Genomic DNA, 20,994 nt, shown 5'->3' with positions numbered 1-20,994 from the left:
ATTACCTTCTGTGAGGGAGATTTTAAATATAAAGGATCCAGGTATAATATCGGGTTAGAGTTGTGAAGGTTGATTGCAGAAAAAGTAAAAAGTCCAGGAAAATAATGAATTAAAATGAGAACTTTCTAGAGTCAAGAAGGCACAATGAAGACAGACCTGATCTTTCAGGGTAGAAAACTCACTGGACCCTTTCCTGAATCAGTCATGTGACCTACCCATGTGAAACAAGTAGGTTCTGTGATATGAAAACTGAAAAAGCGTAGAAGGGATTTTTACAGCATTCTTTTTGTATATTTTACCACAAAAGGAAATCCAGAAGAAGCTACATCCCTTAATTTTCCCCTGGAACCTACAAATACTATGAGGAATTAGTTAGGAGATGAGGTATTTGGGGCAAACAGAGGAAGAGTGCATGTTCGGGGCTGAGCAGAAAGAAAGCAGCTGGTGCAGTGAAGAGTCACTGGCCTGTAGCCCCCGGGAGGAGGTTTGTGTTCGAGGCTGAAGCCTTGTGCGTGGATTATTATAGCCTTGCAGACAGTAATAAACTGCTGTGTCTTCAGCCTGGAAGTTGGTGATTGTGAGAGTGAAGTCTGTCCCCGACCCACTGCCACTGAACCGATCAGGGACCCCAGATGCCCGGTTCGTTGCGCTATAGATGAGTCGCTTAGGAGTCTGTCCCGGCTTCTGCTGGTACCAGTTTAAGTAGCTGCTCATACTCTGGCTGGCCTTGCAGTTGATGGTGACCGTTTCTCCTTGAGACTTAGCCAGAGAGGCTGGAGACTGGGTCAGCACAATGTCCCCACTGGGACCTGCAATCAGAGTAGACAATTACCATGCACATATATGTACACACACTTTTTTCACACATACATTAAAATATACCATTTATACCACAACTTCTAGTGATATTACATATCAGCAAATAATTGGTTCCATTTTACAAATAACTGTCATTTCCCACTATATGTTAAAGTCATTTTTAAACTCTAGAAGGATACTACTCTAGAGAGATTGAAACAGTTTTAATTTCTCACCAGAGGCCCAGAGCAACAGGGACATGAGGACCAGAGTGTGTGGCACCATCTTGCTGCCCCTGCCTGCCTGATGCAGATCAGCTCCCATAGCAAAGGCCCTGTTTATAGTATCTGAGCAGCCAGCCTGGTGTTGGAGGGGCCTATGCAAAGCAGTCAGTGAATTGAAAGCAAATTACATGGGAGATCGGTTGTGAAACTAGCCAATGTACTTCAAGAGCCAAATATATCACATAAAGTATAATTTTTTGACTAGAAAAGACAAAGCAGGGTCATAGAAGCTCTAATATCTAAAACAAAACAAAACTTGCAGTCCAGTGGATTCCAACTCATGACAACCCCATGTGTTACACAGTAGAGCTGCTCCATAGGGTTTTCTTGCCTGTATTCTTTATAGAAGCAGACTGACAGGCTTTTCTTCCAGGGTACCACTGGGTGTGTTCAAACTGCCAACCTTTAGGTTAGTAGCCCATCACAACTGCTTGAAGCGCCCCAGATCTAATGAAGAGCTTCAATTTTAACTTAAAAACAGTTTTAAATGGGTTCAGGTTCCATAAGTTTTGGACTAGTTTCCTCAAATCAACAGCTTTGTGAAACAATAAAAAATGCTGGGGAAAAAAACAAGGAAAGGGAAAAAAATGGAAAATTTTTGCCTCAATGTTTGATAAAATTTATAGCTAAAAAATCTCTGAGCTGTGATGATACTCGTACCCTGAAGGATACCTAAAAGACAGTGCAATCACTTGAGATTGGATTCCGGGGCTATGGAAGGGCCTGAGAAATAGAAGACAGGCCCTGAATTACTCCTATTGAAAGTCCTCAGGGGGCCTATATTGAGCTAGTGTCCAGGAGGGCTTAGATCACAAAAGATGTGTGAACCAAAGAAAAAGTGGGACCTATCATGCCCACAGGGGGTAGCGCCTGATAAGAGGGCTCTAGAATCATTTGTGGAAATGGAGAGGAAAAAAATAAGCAGGATTTCCTTGTAAAGTTGTGGTTGAATGCTGACTCTTCAAAGAGTTTCTTTCCAGTTATGGATGGCCTTGGTGGGCCGGGAAGCCTTCAGCCTTTAAGGTGAGACTTCATCTCTCTTACTTTGGATATATTATCAGGAGGGACCAGGAGGACCTGCAGATCATGCGCCATAAAGCAGAGGGTCAGCAAAAAAGAGAAAGAGCCTCAAAGAAATGGATTGACATGAAATAAATGCTATAGTAACAGAGGCCTGTCCACCTATCACAGTTAGACTATTTTGGCTTCATTGTTTCTTGTATCCCTGATTGCACAGAATCTCTGCATCAATCCGTGTGACTGTCATTGCAGGTTCTTGCCAGCAGATGGCGGTGACACAGGGTTCACAAGTTTCCCTGGAAGAGCTTCCATCAGCTGAAGAGCCAGAGTCTTCTCTACACTGACCTGAGAGGCCGCTTAACCTGGACAGACTCCTAAGGCCCTGATTGACTTCACCTCACCTGTGTTGATGGGGTGCCCACCCGCTTCAGTGGTGGTGGTCTGAGGCCAACTTCACTCTCACCATCAGCACCATCAGATCAAAGATAGTACAACAAACTGCTGTGTTGGAAAATCAAGATATCCTCTCATAACAATGTGACCCCAGATATAAACCTCTTACCAGGGCAGAGGTGGGGAAAGGTCTCACTTACTAGGCATTCTCGCAGAGATTGCTGCGGTTTATTTGTTTTGATCAAGGAAAAAAGTTGGCATGAAGTAGTCAGAAAATCGGCAACTAGGCCTTCTCTGGCTTCAAAAGAGAGCAGGCCTCCAGCCCTTCCTGCTTGCTTCCTTTAAATCTGCTTTCAGCCCTCACCCTGGGGTCACTAGGTGGCCATTTGCAGTCCCACCTGACTCTCTCTAACTTGCCTCAACCCTGACTCCCAAACGCCTTTACTGCTGCCCCAGAATAGCACCTCCTCTCTAGGCCAAAGTCTAGAGCCCTTATCCCCTGAGCATTCCTGTCCCTGTTTCCCCACTCAAGTTTATGTCAGAGAAAACATCTCAGGAATGAAAAATACTAGATCCCTGCTTGCCTTTTGTATAAAAGCAATGCAAGTTATATTATCCCAAATATGTTTAAAAAAAAACATTCCTAGTATAAAACTGAGAAACAGAAAATAAGGTCCTTCAATCATAAGAAAAATTAAAAAACAGAGTGTCTCTTTTTTTTTTTTTTTTTTTTTGTATTTTATAAGACAGAATTTTAGCTTCTTCTTAGAAGAAGTTTTTAACAAATCTATTTTGGCTTTCTCTGCACCCCTCATATTCCCATTTCCCTACTTCTTGTTGTTAGCTGCCACTTAGTTGATATTCAATTCATACCCACTATAAATTCCAAGCTTCTCCTTTATAATAATGCCCTCACCCAAACCAAGAATGCCATGGCCCCTCCATGATTTCATCACATTCATTTTGCAAAACTCAAACCCTGGAAAAAACTCCACCCTCCACACACCTGCATCCATGTTCACAATGTGGCTGGAAAAAAAAAAACATAATTATTCTGATTCTCTCATCATAAATTTATGCACACTCCCTCTTTTTTTTTTACCTCAGGACAGCCCTTAATCCTGCCTCACTATGTTCCTTCATTTACCTGGTCGGTTCAGTCTCCACCCTTTCTCTCTTCTTTTCACTTCAAATTTTAATACCTACTTCTCATTCTGCCTTTCAGCAAATGACCTCATTTCCTGTGTCTTGGAAGAGCTTCCACTAGCTCCTCTCATGCATCTTCTGACCCACAGGCATCTACACCCCCATGTGCTGCCTGCCTGCCTGCCTGCCTGCCTGCCTGCCTGCCTGCCTGCCTGCCTGCCTTCCTATTACTGTAGATGAGCAGACAGTCCTCCTACCTGAGGCCAGGCCCTCTGCTCCTATACTGCTGTCCCTTCCAAGGGCATCTTGGCATTCCTCACCTCTCTTTTCTGAGTTATCTGTGTTCCCCTCACTTTAGCATCACTTCTATCAGCATGAAACATCATTTTTAAAAACTCCGCTGATTTCACATCCCCCTCCATTTATGTCCTGTTTCACTCATTGAAAGACTTCTAGGTAGTCACCAAGCTGAGACCATCTGTTTTCATACTCCCCAAATTATGCAATCTCCACAATTCTTTCTACCACCAAGGCCATATTTTCCATCTACTGATCCTTCCTTGTTTCTAACTTTCTCATCCCATTCACCATCCTGATTGGATATTAAATCAATTTCAGACCAAAGAAGTTGGTAAAAATCTTCTATGTCTTCGTCTTTGGCCTTGGTCATTGGTGGGTAAATTTGAATACTACTTGTATTAACTGGTCTTACTTGTGGGCCTGTAGATGTTATTCCATCACTGTCAGCCTTGTACTTCAGGATGGATTTTGAAATGTTCTTCTTGATGAAAAGTACAACGCCATCCCTTCAAGTTGTCATTCCCTGCATAGTAGACCACATGATTTTCCTCCTCAAAATGACCAATACCAGTCCATTTCAGCTGACTAATGCCTAGGATATTGATCTTTATGCATTCTATTTCATTTTTGACAATTTCTCATTTTCTAAGACTCGTACTTCATACATTCCACATTTCAATTATTAAAGGATGTTCAGCTGTTTCTTCTCATTTTGAGTCATGCCACATCACCACACCAGTGTCCCAAAAGGTTGACTCCATGCGTGTCATTAAGGTCATCTCTAAGGAGGCAGCTCTTCCCCAGTCGTCTTTTGAGCGCCTTCCAGCCTGAGGGGCTCATTTTCTGGCACTGTAACAGACATTGTTCTCCTGCTATTAATAAGGCTTTCACTGGCTGATTCTTTCAGAAGCAGACCACCAGGTCCTTCTTCCTAGTTTGTCTTAGTCTGGAAGCTCAGCTGAAATCTGTCCACTGTGGTGACCCTCCTGGTATTTGTATATCAGCAGCATAGCTACCAGCATCACAGCAATACGCAAGCCCCCACAGTATGACAAGCTGACAGACGTGAATTCTGTACCTAATTTCTGGAAATTTTTTTTCAGATCTGTAGTGCCCTGCTTTTAGTTTTTGTGCCTTGCGTGCAATCTAAAGTTTATCATTTATTTGTCTAAATAAACTCACACAGCTCCCAAATCTAAAGAGTGAAGAGAATGCCTTTTGTTCTCTGTTATTTCAGTAGCATCACCTTCATATTCATATCCCAGTTATCTCATGTTCTTGGCTGTTAAGGATCTCTGACTTCTTGGAGGTATCAGTCTTTGAAAAATTATTTGTGAGGTGTCCTGAGGATTTACGATGGGTGTGCCCTCTTCCAGAGCACCTTCCACTTGTCGGACCTATCTATTGGGCTTTCTGAAACAAATTTCAAGGTTGGAGAGTTCCAGAATCACCTAGGCCTTACACGCCTGGAGTGAAACTCCTTGGAAGGTTGACTTTCAGACACAACTTCCCAAGGAAATCTTGCTTATTTTTTCCTGTCCTTTTCCACAGTGACCCTAAAGCCCTTTGATCATTTTCTAGGAGTCGTGGGAAGGATAGGTTCTCTTTCTTTGCTTCACAGTGACTTTGGGATTACAGCCCTCCTCCCTTGGCTCTAGCACAACATAGGGTCCCTCAGGACTCCCCACTTGGGTAATTTCTGGGCTTCTCTTCTATTTCCTTGGATCTTATATACCCTAGAATTAATTCTTTAATGTATGCAGTGACCTTAAACTGTCTGTCAGGATACAACATGTCTTTAGAACTCAGACATTTTCTGGTCATAAATTTTTATCAAAAAGTGAGCCAAAAGTTGTCCATTGTCATCTGTTCTTGCTTTTATATATTTCCAGCATTTTGTGTTATTTCACCTGGATTGTAGATCTCAGGAAACTAGCCCACCATTGAACCCATTTCATTTTTTTCCCTTTATTTCAAATAGAAACTCTTCTTAAGAGAAGCTCGTGTTTGTAGTTTTAGAGCTTCTTAGTTGATATTAGAGCTTCTAAGTTGACTACTTTGTGTTTTCTAGTTATTGGATCTTGATTGACATTGCTTAGTTTCACAACCAATCGCCCATGTACTTTGCTTCCATATTCAATGATGGCTTTGCATAAACCCTCCAGGCCAAGTCTGGCTGCTCATATTTTATAAATGGGGACTTTGCAATGTGAGCTGATCTTATCAGACAGGTGAAGGCAGCAAGGTGGTGTTACAGGCTCCTGTCCTCATGTTCCTGTTGCTTTGGGTGTCTGGTGAGAAATGAAAAGTGCTTCAATCCCTTTAGAGAAGTTTCTTTGTAGAGCTGAAAAATGATTTTAGGATATAGTGGTAAATAATGGGCTAATAATGTGTGACATGTATTCCGCTGAAATGCATATTTAAAACGGTGTATTTTAATGTGCCTAGGAAAAAGTGTGTGTATGTATGTATAGTAATTGTCCTCTCTGATCGCAGGTGTCAGTGGGGACATCATGGTAACACAGACTCCAGTCTCCTTGACTATGTCTCCAGGAGGAAACGTTACCATCAGTACAAGCCCAGCCAGAGTGTTAGCAGCATTTTAGCCTGGTACCGGCAGGAAGCAGCACAGGCTCCTAAGCTGCTTATCTCCTTCGCATCCCACTAGGCATCTGAGATCCCTGACCGGTGTCCTGGCAGTGGATCTGGGGCAGACTTCACTCTCACCATCAGCAGCCTCCAGGCTGAGGATGAGGCAGGTTATTGCTGTTAGCAACATTATGGCTACCCTCTCACAGTGCTTCAGCCTGGAACACAAGCCTCCTCCCAGGGCTGGAGGCCTGTGAGTCTTCACTGCACTAGCTGCTTCCTTCCTCCACAGTCCTGAACATGCACACTTCCTCTATCTGCCCCAGAAGCCTCATCTCCTACACATGGAGTTTTCTCTCCAGAGTGATCCTCCTATTCAGATAGGCCTACATTTTGAAATGAGATATGAAATAAATGCTACAAGCCAACCAGGTCTGTCCACTTGTCCCAGTTAGAGACCATTGGTTTGATCTTCCTTCTCTCCCTGATTACATAGCCTCTCTGGATTATCCTTGTCTGTCTGACATTTTAGGTTGCAGAGGGCAGATCCTGCTGAGTAGGTGCCAGAATCTCTGCAGCCTCTGAGGAGAGACAGTCTCCCTAGCGCAGGGACAGTTAGGTTCTCATCTACACTGAGTGGAAACACTATTTGGGTTGTTAGCATAAACCGGAGTGGGGACCTACAAACAAGGCCTCATTTACCACACTTCCTCTACACATCTTGTTGTGATGCTGGCCAGGTTTCTGTAGCACTTGCAGATTAATACAGACTAGAAAGAAAGCCTGGTCATCTACTGCGGAGAAATTAGCCAGGGAAAACCCTGTGGATCACAACAATAATATTGTTCATGGAATCGTCATGAGTCATGGAGTCACAAGGTGGTAGCTAACAACAGGAAGGGACCATGATTTCCTTCAGTCACTAAATTAAACTTGGGCACCCAAGCGATTAGTGTAAAGAGGAATTGAGAACTAATGAAAAAAGAACATGGGAAAGCTGTCACATGTTTCTAGAGTAAAAGGGTTAATGAGTTAGAGTCTCACCTTTGAAAGAATGAGTGTCACTGACGGAAATGGAGAGGAGAAAAGGGCAGTAAAATGGCAGCTTAGAGCAAGAAAACACCTTCATTGACATTGACCAGGAAAGCTTTGTTTGAAAACAGGATCCATGGAAGGAAAATTAAGAGAGGAATATTTCGTCCTGTAAGGGAGATTGAAAGTGTGAAGGGCCCAAGTTTAATACTGGGTTAGGTCCAGAGTTGTGAGGGGTGATTGATAAGAAAGAAAAAAGTCCAGGAAATCTAAGAATTAAAATGAGAATATTTCAGAGGCAAGGAAGCACAGGGAAGAGAGAACTAACTGATCTTTCAGGGGGTAAAACACACTGGATATTTCCCCAATTCAGTCATGTGATCTATCCTTGTGAAATAAGCAAGTTCCTGTGATATGAAAACTCCTGACAAAGCCTACAAGAGATTTTTAGAGCTTTCTTTTTTCTATAATTTCCCACAAAAGGGGATCCAGAAGAAGCCACATCCCTTAAGTTTCTCCTGAAACCTGCACATACTCCAAGGAATTAGTCAGGAAATGTGGTCTTTGAGGCAGAGAGAGGAGGCGTGCACTTTCAGGGCTGAGCAGAAAGGAAGCAGCTGGTGCACTGAAGACTCACTGGCTTTAGCCCTCGGGAGGAGGTTTTTGTTCGAGGCTGAAGCACTGTGGGAGCTTGATAATAATAACCTGCGAAACAGTAATAAACTGCGGCGTCTTCAGGCTGGAAGTTGCTGATGGTGAAAGTGAAGTCTGTCCCGGACCCACTGCCACTGAACCGGTCAGGGACCCCAGAATCCCGGTTAGATGCTCCATAGATGAGTCGCTTAGGAGCCTGTCCTGGTTTCTGCTGGTACCAGCCTAAGGAGTTGCTCACACTCTGGCTGGCCTTGCAGTTGATGGTGACCGTTTCTCCTTGAGACTTAGCCAGAGAGGCTGGAGACTGGGTCACCACAATGTCCCCACTGGCACCTGCAATCAGAGTAGACAATTACCATGTATACATTCATACACACACTTTTTCACACATACATTAAAATATACCATTTATAACACAACAGCTAGTGATATTAAATATCAACAAATAATTCGTTCCATTTTACAAATAACTGTCATTAACATTATATGTTAAAATCCTTTATCAACTCCAGAAAGATACCACTCTGGAGAGGTTGAAACACTTTTAATTTCTCACCAGAGGCCCAGAGCAACAGGGACATGAGGACCAGAGTGTGTGGCACCATCTTGCTGGCCCTGCCTGCCTGATGCAGATCAGCTCCCATAGCAAAGGCCCTGTTTATAGTATCTGAGCAGCCAACCTGGTGTTGGAGGGGCCTATGCAAAGCAGTCAGTGAATGGAAAGCAAATTACATGGGAGATAGGTTGTGAAACTAGCCAAAGTGCTTCAAGAGCCAAATATATCACATAAAGTATAATTTTATGAATAGAAAAGACAAAGCAGGATCGTAGAAGCTCTAATACCTCTCAAAAAAACAAAAAAAAACTTGCAGTCTAGCACATTCCAACTCATGAGAACCAGATGTGTTACAAGTGGAGCTGCCCCATAGGGTTTTCTTGCCTGCATTCTTTGTAGAAGCAGACTGACAGGCTTTTCTTCCAGGGTAGCCCTGGGTGTGTTCAAACTGCCAGTCTTCAAGTTAGCAGCCCATCCAGCTGCTTGAAACACCTAAAGTCTAATGGATAAAAAAAAAAAAAAGTCTAATGGATAGCTTCAATTTTAACTAAAAAACCAATTGAAATGGGTTCATGTTCCATAAATGTTGGACTCGTTTCCTCAAATCAACTGTTCTGTGAAACAGTAAAAAATGCTGGAAAAAAAAATAGAAGGAAAAGGAAGAATACGGAAAATTTTTGCCTCAGTGTTTGATAAAAATTTATAGCTAGAAAATGTCTGAGCTCTGAAGATACTGTATCCTGAAGGGTACCTAAAAGACACTGCAAGCCCTTGAGATTAGATTCCGGGGCTATGGAAGGGCCAGAGAAATGGAAGACATGTCCCGAATTTACTTGTATTGAAAGTCCTCAGGGAGCCCATACTGAGCTAGGGTCCAGGAGGGCTCTGATCACAAAGGAGCTGTGAACCAATGAGAAAATGGAACCTATCATGCCCATAGTGGGTAGGCCCTGATAAGAGGGCTCTAGAATCATTTGTGGAAATGGAGAGGAAAAAACAAGCAGGATTTCCTCATAAAGTTGTGACTGAATGCCAACTCTTCAAAGAGTTTCATTCCAGATATGGATGGCCTCTGTGGGCCTGGAACTCTTCAGCCTTCAGGGTGAGACTTCATCTCTCTTACTTTGGATGGATTATCAGGAGGGACCAGTCCTTGCAGGAGATCATGCGTCATAAGGTAGAGGGTCAGAGAAAAAGGGAAAGAGCCTCAAAGAAATGGGTTGACACAGTGGCTGCAACATTGGGCTCAAACATAGCAAAGGCTGTGAGGGCGGCTCAGGACAAGGGGGTGTTTCGGTTTGTTGTACACAGAGGGTCACTATCAATCGGACCCAATGTGATGATGCAGAACAACAACATGATATGAATACAAATGTGATGCAACAGAAATAACGGGGAACAAAATGAGTTCTGTTCATACTTCACATTTGGGCATTATACGAGTTTATTCAAAGAAAAAAATGACAAACTTAACATTGTATGCAAGGCACTGAAAACTAAAATGGGGACACTTCAGAACTGAACAAGACCTACTTGAATTTCTACAATTTAGAGATAGAGTTACCAAAATTTTAAAACTCAATGGAAGACAGACTTCCACTTGTACGCTAGATGGAACAACAAGGGCAAGATTTACCATCACGCATGAAACAATCAAAAAATAATTAACTAATTAAAAATTATATTTAACAGTTAATACACTCAGCTCCTAGTCCTAGCCTCAAAACCAAATAAAATAAAATAAACAAAAAACCTGGCGATCTACTTCCGAGATGAATCATTGAAAACCATACCATTGACACACATGGGGTCACCATGAGTCAGAATCAAGTGGCTTTTCATCCTACTGAAGTACATGGCTAGGCCTTTCTTCTAGGACCCACAGGTGGATTCGAAGTGCTAACCTTTCAGTAGTAGTCTAGCACAAATCATTAGCTCCACATCACCACTTAAATCTTCATCTGGGGAAGATAATCCAAGATCATAGGTGCCCATCACTGCCATATTCAAAGAGTAAGTCAGAATAGAGAGCCTACAAGATTTTTTACCACAACCCTGTGCTCTGAGATTTTCACCATCAAACTCCCTGGCTCATGCCGTAAATGTCCCCTCACCACCACCCTACCCTGGGCTCAGCCCTGCTGACCTGAGCCTCATAAATGGAGCCTTTTCTGGAGAGTGGAACCTGAACAACATCACACGAGAGAGAAGCTGCAGGATGGTGACACCATCCAGAACCTCAGGCTCCTGCTTTGCTCTGCTCCAGGGGAGAGGATATTTGCAAACCTAGCAATGGAGTTTTCTATTCAGAGTAATCCTTTCATTCAAAGCTATGATTTTAAAATGAGATATGAAATAAATGCTGGAAGCAACACAGGCCTGTGCACCTATCGCAGATAGAGATTATTGTGGTTTGGTTGTTTCTTCTCTCCCTGATTGCACTGCGTCTCTGCATCATCCCATGTGCCTGTCATTGCAGGTTCCTGCCAGTAGATGACGGTGACACAGTCTCCAGAACCCCTGACTCTCTCCCTGGGAGAGAGTCCCCAGCAGCTGAAGGGCCATAATTCACATGATTTGAACTCATTGAATTTTATTGAGAGATGTTATAGGCCATAACATGGTCTATCTTAGCAAGTGTTTTAAAAGAAAAGTGTTTCCTGCTGTTGTTTGGAGAGTGTCCTCCAAGTATCAGTTATGTCACCATGGTTAATAGCGTTGTTCAGTCTCCTACATGCTACCTGGCCGCACTGCATGCTGGACCTGCTACAGAGCCTTTACTACTCTGAGCCCCTCTCAATGCTGGCCGCCTCTATGAATCAGGTGTGTGGGCCACACCAGTGTACCTGTTAGTGGAATGAAGGTCCAGAACTCAAAGAGGCCTACCAGTTCCTTCCTTCCTTTAAGAAAAAAGGTACACAATGAAGATGCTGAGGTAGAATGTATTTTCCCCCTTACACCTTGTCTATGGGGCACACAACATTTATCTTTTAGCAGGGACAATATTTCACGCCATTTTGTGCCAGCTATAGAGGACAGTTCTCTGAAACAAAAGCTTGACATCACCTTCAACTAGGGGACATCAGCCACCAGACCTCAGCCAATATGTTGCTTGGCAACCCAGGAAGAGCCTCCAGGTCATTTTCAGACCCCCTAGCTCATCTTGACATGAACCCTGGATTTGCAGTTATCATGTTGTCAGCTGAGACTCATGGTGACCCCATGTCTGTAAGAGTAGAACTGGGCTCCACAGGGTTTTCAATGGCTGACTGGTCTGAAGCAGGCCAACTTGCCTTTCTCCTGATAAGCCTCTTGGAGACTCAAACTTCCAGCCTTTTGCTTAGCAGCCAAGTGTTTGAACTGCTTGCACCACCCAGGGACTCCTGAGCTCTAGTTTAATAACTTCCTGCTGTTGAGTCAATTCCGAGTCATAGAAACCTTTTTGGACAGAGTAGAACTGCCCCATAGGATTTCTTTATGGAAGCAGGTGCTCTAGTTAACCCACTGCCCCATGCGTTGATTCTGACTCACAGTGGCCCTATAGGACAGAGTTGAAGTGCTCCATAGAGTTTCCAAGGGTTGTAAATCTTTAACAGAGGAGGAATGTCCCATCTTTCTCCTGCAGAGCGGATGGTGGGTTCAAACCACAGACCTTTTGGTTACCATCCAAGCACTTTAACTACTGCAAAACCAGGGCTCCTTGTTAGAGGGCCAAACATTGGAGAGTGTAGATTCTGTACTTCTTTCTGGTTTAGGAAACCCTCGTGGTGTAGTTGTTAAGAGTTCAGCTGCTAACCAAATTTTGGCAGTTTGAATCGACCATACTCTCCTTGGAAACCTTATGGGTTGATTCTACTCTGTCCTATAGGGTCACTATGAGTCCCATTCTACTCCACCACAAGTTTGGTTTTTGGTTTTTGGCCTTTAGTCAACAGCACACTAGGGGGCACTCAGGACAAATTCTTGACATGCTTCTTCTGTTTCAGGTTGCAGTCCAAAATGTTTTCTGTATTTGCCTGAATCATTAAAGTGTTACTGTTATAAAACCAAAAAAAAACGAAAAACAAAAAAAAACAAACTCACTGCCATTGAGTCAAATTCTTCCTCTCTCTCTATGTCCCTTTTCCTCTCCCCCTCTCTCTGTTTGCCTGCAAATGTTAATCTCGGGCAACTTTCCTAAGAGGTTTTCCACTATCTTTTTCTGTACAAATTCGGAGGGTAGAAGAGCTACTGTTACTACTAATATTAATTGTATAGTTTGTATCCAAGGTACACCGGCTTTACTGAATCTTGTAACTTTAATATCAAGGCAGAAACAAAAGATATTGTCCACTTGCAACTCAGAAATATTACTGACAAGTAAACATTTGCTATACTTTTTTTCATATAATCAACAAGTTTTGCCCTTTCGAAAACAAAAATAATTAAAAAAAAAATACCAAACCTATTGTCTTCATGGTATTTCCAAATAATGGTTACCCCATGTGAGCCGCAGCAGAAGTGAGCTCCACAGGGTTTCCTTCGCTTTTATCTTTATGGAAACTGATTTCCTGGCCTTTCTTTTGTGGCATCGCTGTGGGGGTTTGAGTCACCAATCTTTAGATTAGTGGGTGAGTGCAACCTGTTTGTGCCACCCAGAGACTACTTGAATCTTCACTTTGCCTTAAATAAATACTGCTGGTGCATTCTGGGATGGACGACGAAGATTAATTCTGATAATCACTTTCAAATGTCACCCAGGGGTGCCAAGATATTCACCTATGAGAGAACCAAATAAGGAGGTTTCTAATTTCCAAGGAAAATAATATGAAAATGGAGTGAGATCTGCCCAACTAAGTTTCTATCTAGTTCTTCTAGCCTCTAAATTTTTGTTCAACTTTCTGGTTTTATCCCCTGACTATTCTAGGGAGCTCAAATTGGTTTAATTTGGTGTCATTTTTATCTTATTGTATTATTTCCTTCTATCCTATTTAATTCAATTCGATTTGATTCAAATTAATTTGATTATATTCGATGTATTACTGACCCTCCCTTCTCCCCCTGGCCTAATGTCTGTTCTAGAGGGGTCAACATACAAATTTCTAGAAGTATTCTGACTCATAAATACCACAAGTAGATGACTTTAACAAAGAGAAATTTATTCTCTCACAATCTAGTAGGTTTCAAGCCCAAACTCAGGTTGTCTGCTCCATGAAAAGGCTTTTTCTCTCTATTGGCTCTAGAAGAAGAGTCTTTGTCATCAATCTTCCCCTGGTGTAGGAGCTTCTCAGGCTGAGGCACCCAAGGTCCAAAGGAAGCGCTCTTGCTCCTGGTTCTGCTTCCTTGGTGGTCTGAGGTCCCCAACTCTCTGCTTGCTTCCCTTTCCTTTTATCTCTTGAGAGATAAAATGTGGTTCAGGCCACATCTCAGGTAAAATCCCTTTACCTTGGATTAGGGGGGTGACCAGAGTAAGGGCGGTGTTACAAACCCACCCTAATCCTCTCAACATAAAATTACAATCACAAAATGGAGGACAACCACACAATACTGGGAATCATGGCCTAATCAAGTTGATATACACACTTTTGGGGGGACATAATTCAATCCATGGCATACTGAAAGATGACTAGTTTATGTTTCAAAGAGCAGTAACTTTGGGCTATGCTTCATTCGTGACAAGAAGTCCAAGATAGGGCTGAAGTTTACTGCTGAGAGAATGCTTCCTTCTTAAAGATGAAAGTCACTGTTTCCACTTGCTAAGGAAGAGACTGTACTATTATTATAAGACAAAGAATGGCTACTAAATAGTTCATGGAGCCCTTGACTCTTGCTTTCATTTTTCAATATTTGCTAATCAGTGATGAGACAAAATGCTTAAGGTAGAATCAACTGACTTCAGAAATCATTTTAAGTGATTTAGTGTTTGATTTTCCTAGAGGGTCTTAAACTGTCCTTTTTAAAACTCATATAAACAGATTTTTAAATTCTTGAAACTGTTTAATATGAAAGAAGAATCATGGAATTGGAGAACTCTCAGGCTATATTCTCCATTTTTCTGTAGGTAAACCGTAATATCCAAATAAAACTATTACAAAAATAACATTTTCTTTGTCATCTTGTTATGTTCATATGAATCCTTATGGCAAAGGAAGTTTCAGCAACAATTTAAAAAGACTAGAATTCCCTTTTGGTACCCAAAGTTTTCTTTGGGTCCTCCACTCTCCATCTCTATGGTGAACCAGGCCTTCTTACAAGGTCAGACAAGCAGACAGATCTCACCATCAAACTTCCATGCAAGTTGTGACTTCTAAGGAGGCCATGACTTGAAGACAGAGGCCCCTTTCCTCAGGGGTGAGTCCTGAGAGGGTATCTCAGATGAGGTAACTTATAAGGCAGAGAATGGCAAGATAGTCAATGGAATTAATGTTTTTTTTTTAGCTGGGGGTTAACTGAAGGAGCCAGGAAATATTTTCCCCACCTATCTTAGACTCAGCTGTGTGTCTCTACGGAATGTTTCCATTTATTCTAAGAAAAAAGAAAGAAAAATAATTCAGACATTTGGGAACAGACACAGATTAGGAAGATGGAGAATAGGGTCTTGAGCCTCCAGAACAGTCTGGCATGGTAACATCCCTGTTTTTCACAGAGGTTAGAGAGAACATCTAAACTCAGAAGATAAACACATGCACAGAGCTGTCCTGAGGTCTCTGCAGTCAGAATATTTATCCATGAATGTATCTCCTAGTGGGTGACAATTTGCTGTTTGTAAATAGCAGCTAATTGTTATTTGTAATGCCTCAGAGCTAAGGAATCCATTCAAGCCCACCTGCCAGTGGAAAGCTCCCTCTGCTGGAGGCTCGATCTCAATTCCTGCCAAAGGAAACATTCACCTGCTGTCAGAAACAACCTCCATTTTGGTCCAGGTAGGAAATGGACTTCTTGTGTAAACCTGTGTGCGTTTGGGCTATTTGGGTAACAAAGTCTACAGAACAAACTCTGCAAAATGTGTGAGAATATCACACTCTCTGCCCCATAAACACTGACACTAGGGTAACAGACTCAAAGAGTTCCAACTCCACAGCTGTTTCCCAAGTGCTACGAATCACACCCTAGTTTCCAATTCAATGTACGCCAATGCAATATACACCAAACTGCCACCCTAGTTTCTAATTCAATGTACACCAAACTACAGTAGAGGTAATCTACTATGTGACCAATTTACAGAAGTTTCCACATTCCTTTGAATATGATCAAGGTGGGAGAATTAGAGAGATCTGCTGCTCCCCAGAGGGACCAAATAAAGGTTATTTTTAATGTTCTTTTACCAGGTCTTGTTGAAGTAGAGAAAATACAATTTTTGTGGTGTTTGTTGTTGATTAAACCATGCTTCTCTCCGAGGTGACAAAAACAATGAGCAATACCATCAGGACCAGAGATAATTGAGCAAAACCCAGACCCATCCAGTGACCGAAAACAGGACGGAGTAAAGAGGTCTTCAAGATGTCAAGAATAAGTCACTTCATTTTTATGTCCCCCTCGAAGAAGAATCAACATTCCTGGGAATTTCTAAACCCTGACCCTCTCCCTATAAAACTCTTTTGTAGCCGTCTTGGGGCAGACAGAATTTGGGGGAAACTTTGCCCCTTCTGTCTCTTGAACAGGATGTTCAACAAAGCCCATTTGCTGCTTACCTCCTCCTGTCTTGCTGTTGGCTTGAGACAGGAGGCAAGGATCCTGGGTTTGTGTTAACAAATTCTGGGGACCAATGTGGGGTACTTTGCAGCTTGAGACCTGGTGGTCTGGCCCAGAGCTTGGATTGGCCAATCAACCCTTAAGTGGCTGCTGGAGTTTTTTTTTTTTTTTTTACCTTAGAAGGGAAACATCGCCGGGTCCTTATTCTCCCAGGGCACCACAGGTCCCTAAACAAACAGAAACAAGGTGAGCAGAGCACAAGATTGACTAAGGAAACCCCCCTGGGGCTAGTCCGCGAATCCTCTCCCTGATGGGCTCAGGGCCAGGGCACATGGAGCAAGCCCAGAGGGGCCTAGACTCTTGGTTTCTGAAGCCAGTGCTGCTTCCGATGACTGACCCTGTGAGTAGGTTTCCATAAGGGACTCTTGGTGGCTCTAGAGTCTTGGTTTTGGTTTTTTCAGTGTGTGAATGAGGCTGTCAAGATTACCTCTGTCATTCTAAGGATTGTCTGGGAAATTGGGGCAGCTGAGGCTGTCGAGGTACCTCTGTCATTCTAAGGATCGTCTGGGAGGTTGAGATTGCTGAGCGTGAACATGAGGCCAGCCAAGTAGTTGGTGCTTGTGTGTATGTGTATGTGTATGTGTATGTGTGAATGTGGGAATTTCACTTGAACTTGGCTGACGGAGATCGTCCAACTGAGGCACATGAGGTACTGCACCGTCTCCATCGCAGTGTCAGCCCCTATCTGTATACGACCTGTTCCCAAATCCGTGAATATTTTTGGTCCCAGTTTTCGGAGCATGACGACTGGTTTCATAAATTTTCAGTAGCATATCAAGCCCAGGTGTTGTTGGAAAACCGTCTCAGTGAGAATTGGGGACAAAAAATTGGTATCAGGGGCATTTTAACTGAAATTAAGTTGATAACGGCAGAGATTGAATTTCAAGTAGATCGGGCCACAAATTGCATTCAAGCAGAAAAGAGAAGGGCCCGGCCTTCCATCACAGTTGAGAAACTAGACCGGGGACCAGGGATGGGAGGGGGATCCTCCATACTGGTAGAGTCTCTCTTGGGATGCATCCTGACCAGTTAGAGGCATTAGAGTTATGCCCCAATGACTAAAAAGAAGATGATTTTTCTATCCAATAGTGTCTGGCCACAACATAAATTGACAAGGCAAAAAGCTTGGCCTAGGTTTGGGTCATTAAACCTTAATACAATTTTTTAATTGGACCTGTTTTAGAGGAGAAAGGAAACGGGACGAAGTCGCATATGTTCAAGCTTTTATGTCACTATATCAGAATATGCACCCTTCTAACCAAGTGCTTTTTCAAGGCAAAGAGAAGCCAAAAGTGGTTCCCGATTCTTCCAGTGAAGACCCCCTGCAGGAGGAATGGGGTCTGGTTCTGGCTGCGGCTCCTCCTCCTCCTTGTGGTGGTGAGGCTGCTGCTTGAGGAGGACAGGGCCGGAGGAGGAGAATTCACACTTCTCAGTGGGGGCTAGAACCAGACTCTACTACTAGTCCAACAAGAGGAGCAGAAACGGGAGACAAGGAGAAGACAGATGGTAGAGACGTGGCTTCAAGTATGGTTTCCCCTTCTCATACCCGACAGGATACAGTTTTCAGTGAGGGAGCCCCCGGACACCAGGCAGGGCAATATCCCCTTTGAGAGGCACCAGAGCGGGTGGATGAAACGGGCCATCCCTGGAAGTCAATACTGGTGTACACTCCATTTCCACATCTGACTTATATAACTGGAAAAATCACGCCCCTTTACAAAGCCTTAAAAGGAGAAGAAAGGGAACCTTTAGTAGGGACTAAAAAATGTCAGCAAGCCTTTGAGGAAAATTAAATATAAGTTGATGACGGCCCCAGTGTTGGGACTGCCTGATTTACAGAAGCCTTTTGAACTGTTTGTGCATAAGAGGAAGGGGATTGCTGTGGGAGTTCTGAGTCAGACTTGGGGCCCAGCCCAGCGCCCTGTGGCATACTTCTCAAAGCAATTGGACACTGTGGCTAAGGGATCGCCACCATGTTTACAGGTGGTGGCTGCAACCTGAGACTTGCTCCTGGAAGCTGAAAAGTTCACGCTTGGCCAAAAGGTGACTGTAAATACCCCACACACAGTTCTTCCTCTTTTAGAACAAAAAAGGGGGGTTCTGGCTTACGGCAGGCTGCATGGGACAGTACTAGGCCATCCTATTAAATAAGTGTAATGTTGTTTTAAAAGCTGTCTCCTCCCTGAACCCTGCTACCTTGCTGCCAATATTTGAAGACCCACCAATACACGACTGTGTAGAGGTCACTGAAGAAGTCTATTCAAGTAGGCCTGACCTGTCTGATGTCGCACTGCAGGATTCCGAGGTTGAAATATTCACAGATAGAAGTAGCTTCATGCATGAAGGACATCGAGCAGCAGGATATACAGTGGTAACCCTGACAAATATCTTGGAGGCTGCCCCTTGCCTAAGGGAACTTCAGCCCAGAAAGCTGAGCTCATAGCTCTCAGTTGGGCTCTCCATCTGAGAAAAGGGAAGCGAGTTACCATTTACACAGACAGTAGCTATGCTCATTTAGTTTTACATTCCCATGGGGCCTTATGGAAGAAAAGAGGGCTCCTGACAGCTGCTAATAAAGAAATAAAAAATGTGCCTGAGATCCTTGAGCTTTTAAAAGCTGTTTACGATCCCCTTCAGGTGGCAGTGGTATATTGTCCAGGGCATCAAGAGGGGCAATCCTTTGAGGCCATTGGAAATCGAAAAGCTGACATAGAAGCAAAAAGGGCAGCCTTACAAGACTAGAGAAAGATGGGAAAACAGTTAGCCCTGATTCCCCATTTAAACCTCAGTTAATTCCCCAAGCCAATGTATGTTGTTGTTGTTGTTAGGTGTTGTCGAGTTGGTTCGGACTCATAGCGACCCTATGCACAACAGAACCAAATACTGCCCGGTCTTGTGCCATCCTTACAATCATTGTTATGCTTGAGCTCATTGTTCCAGCCACTGTGTCAATCCACCTCATTGAGGGTCTTCCTCTTTTCTGCTGACCATGTACTCTGCCAAGCATGATGTCCTTCTCCAGGGAGTGATCCCTCCTGGCAACATGTCCAAAGCATGTAAGATGTAGTCTCGCCATCCTTGCTTCTAAGGAGCATTCTGGTTGTATTTCTTCTAAGACAGATTTGTTTGTTCTTTTGGCAGTCCATGGTATATTCAATATTTTTCTCCAACACCACAACTCAAACTCATTAACTCTTCTTTGGTCTTCCTTATTCATTGCCCAGCTTTCACATGCATATGATGTGATTGAAAATGGCTTGGGTCAGGCACATGTTAGTCTTCAGAGTGATATCTTTGCTCTTCAGCACTTTAAAGAGGTCTTTGCAGCAGATTTGCTCAATGCAACGTGTCTTTTGATTTCTTGACTGCTGCTTCTGTGGCTGTTGATTGTGGATCCAAGTCAAATGAAATCCTTGACAACTTCAATCTTTTCTCCATTTATCATGATGTTGCGTATTGGTCTAGTTGTGAGGATTTTTGTTTTCTTTACGTTGGGGTGTAATTCATACTGAAGTCTGTGGTCTTTGATCTTCATTAGTAAGTGCTTCAAGTCCTCTTCACTTTCAGCAAGCAAGGTTGTGTCATCTGCATAATGCAGGTTGTTAATGAGTCTTCCTCCAATCCTGATGTCCCGTTCTTCTTCTTATAGTCCAGCTTTTTGGACTATTTGTTCGGCATAGAGATTGAATAGGTATGGTGAAAGAATACGTATACTCCCCAAGATTTAGAAAGAGCAAAAGAGTGGGGATTTCAGTCTTCACCAGGCTCTAGTTGGCTGACTAATTCTGGAGAAAAAATATTGTTACCAGAAGACCAAGCGTACAACATAATATCAACTCTACATGAAAGCACGCAGTATGGAAGAGACACAGGTCTTGAATGGATTCAACAAATAGTTGCGGGACCAAAGATTCTTAAGACAGTATGTGAGGTCACTAAAAGATGTCCTTTATGTGCTAAAAACAATCCAAAGATGGTGCCCTACCCAGCAGAGCCAAGAATCCAGCACTGAGGAATGAACATGGGAAAAAATTGGCAAATAGATTTTACAGTAATGCCTCGAGCACCTGGAAACTTCAGGTATTTACTGGTTTTTGTAGACACATACTCTGGGTGGGTAGAGGCTTTTCCTTGCCAGACTGAACAAGCTCAAGAAGTGACTCAGGCATTACTCCAAAAGATTATTCCCTGATTTGGTTTGCCACACTCAGTTCAGAGCGACAACGGGGGAGCCTTTGTGGCCCAGGTAAATCAAGAACTTAATAAGGCCTTAGACATCACCTGGAAACTGCGCTCAGCAGAGAGACCACAATCTACTGGAAAGACCGACAAGATGAACCATACTTTGAAAAAGACTCTTGCTAAACTTTGCCAAGTAACCGACTCCACTTGGTTACAAGTATCACCAATTGCCCTACTTAGGATTCGGGTGGCCCCTAGAAGTGGACTTAAGTTGAGTCCTTATGAACTTATATATAGGAGACCATTCCT

At 43.1% G+C, this 20,994-nt stretch overlaps 1 gene segment (V, D, J or C); it reads right to left on the bottom strand.

Annotated features, from left to right (window-relative positions):
* Positions 1–283: 283 nt before the first annotated feature.
* Positions 284–20,994, bottom strand: part of LOC126060440 (immunoglobulin kappa variable 4-1-like) — an 89,029-nt gene continuing 68,318 nt past the window's right edge. The window contains 1 exon segment of the V gene segment in view: positions 284–752. Within this exon segment, the coding sequence occupies positions 373–752 (380 nt within the window).

This window comes from Elephas maximus, chromosome 17 (assembly GCF_024166365.1).
Source record: "Elephas maximus indicus isolate mEleMax1 chromosome 17, mEleMax1 primary haplotype, whole genome shotgun sequence".
In the NCBI taxonomy this organism is placed as follows: domain Eukaryota; kingdom Metazoa; phylum Chordata; class Mammalia; order Proboscidea; family Elephantidae; genus Elephas; species Elephas maximus.
Note: the sequence above shows the minus strand (reverse complement) of the source record. Positions and strands in the feature narration are given on the sequence as shown.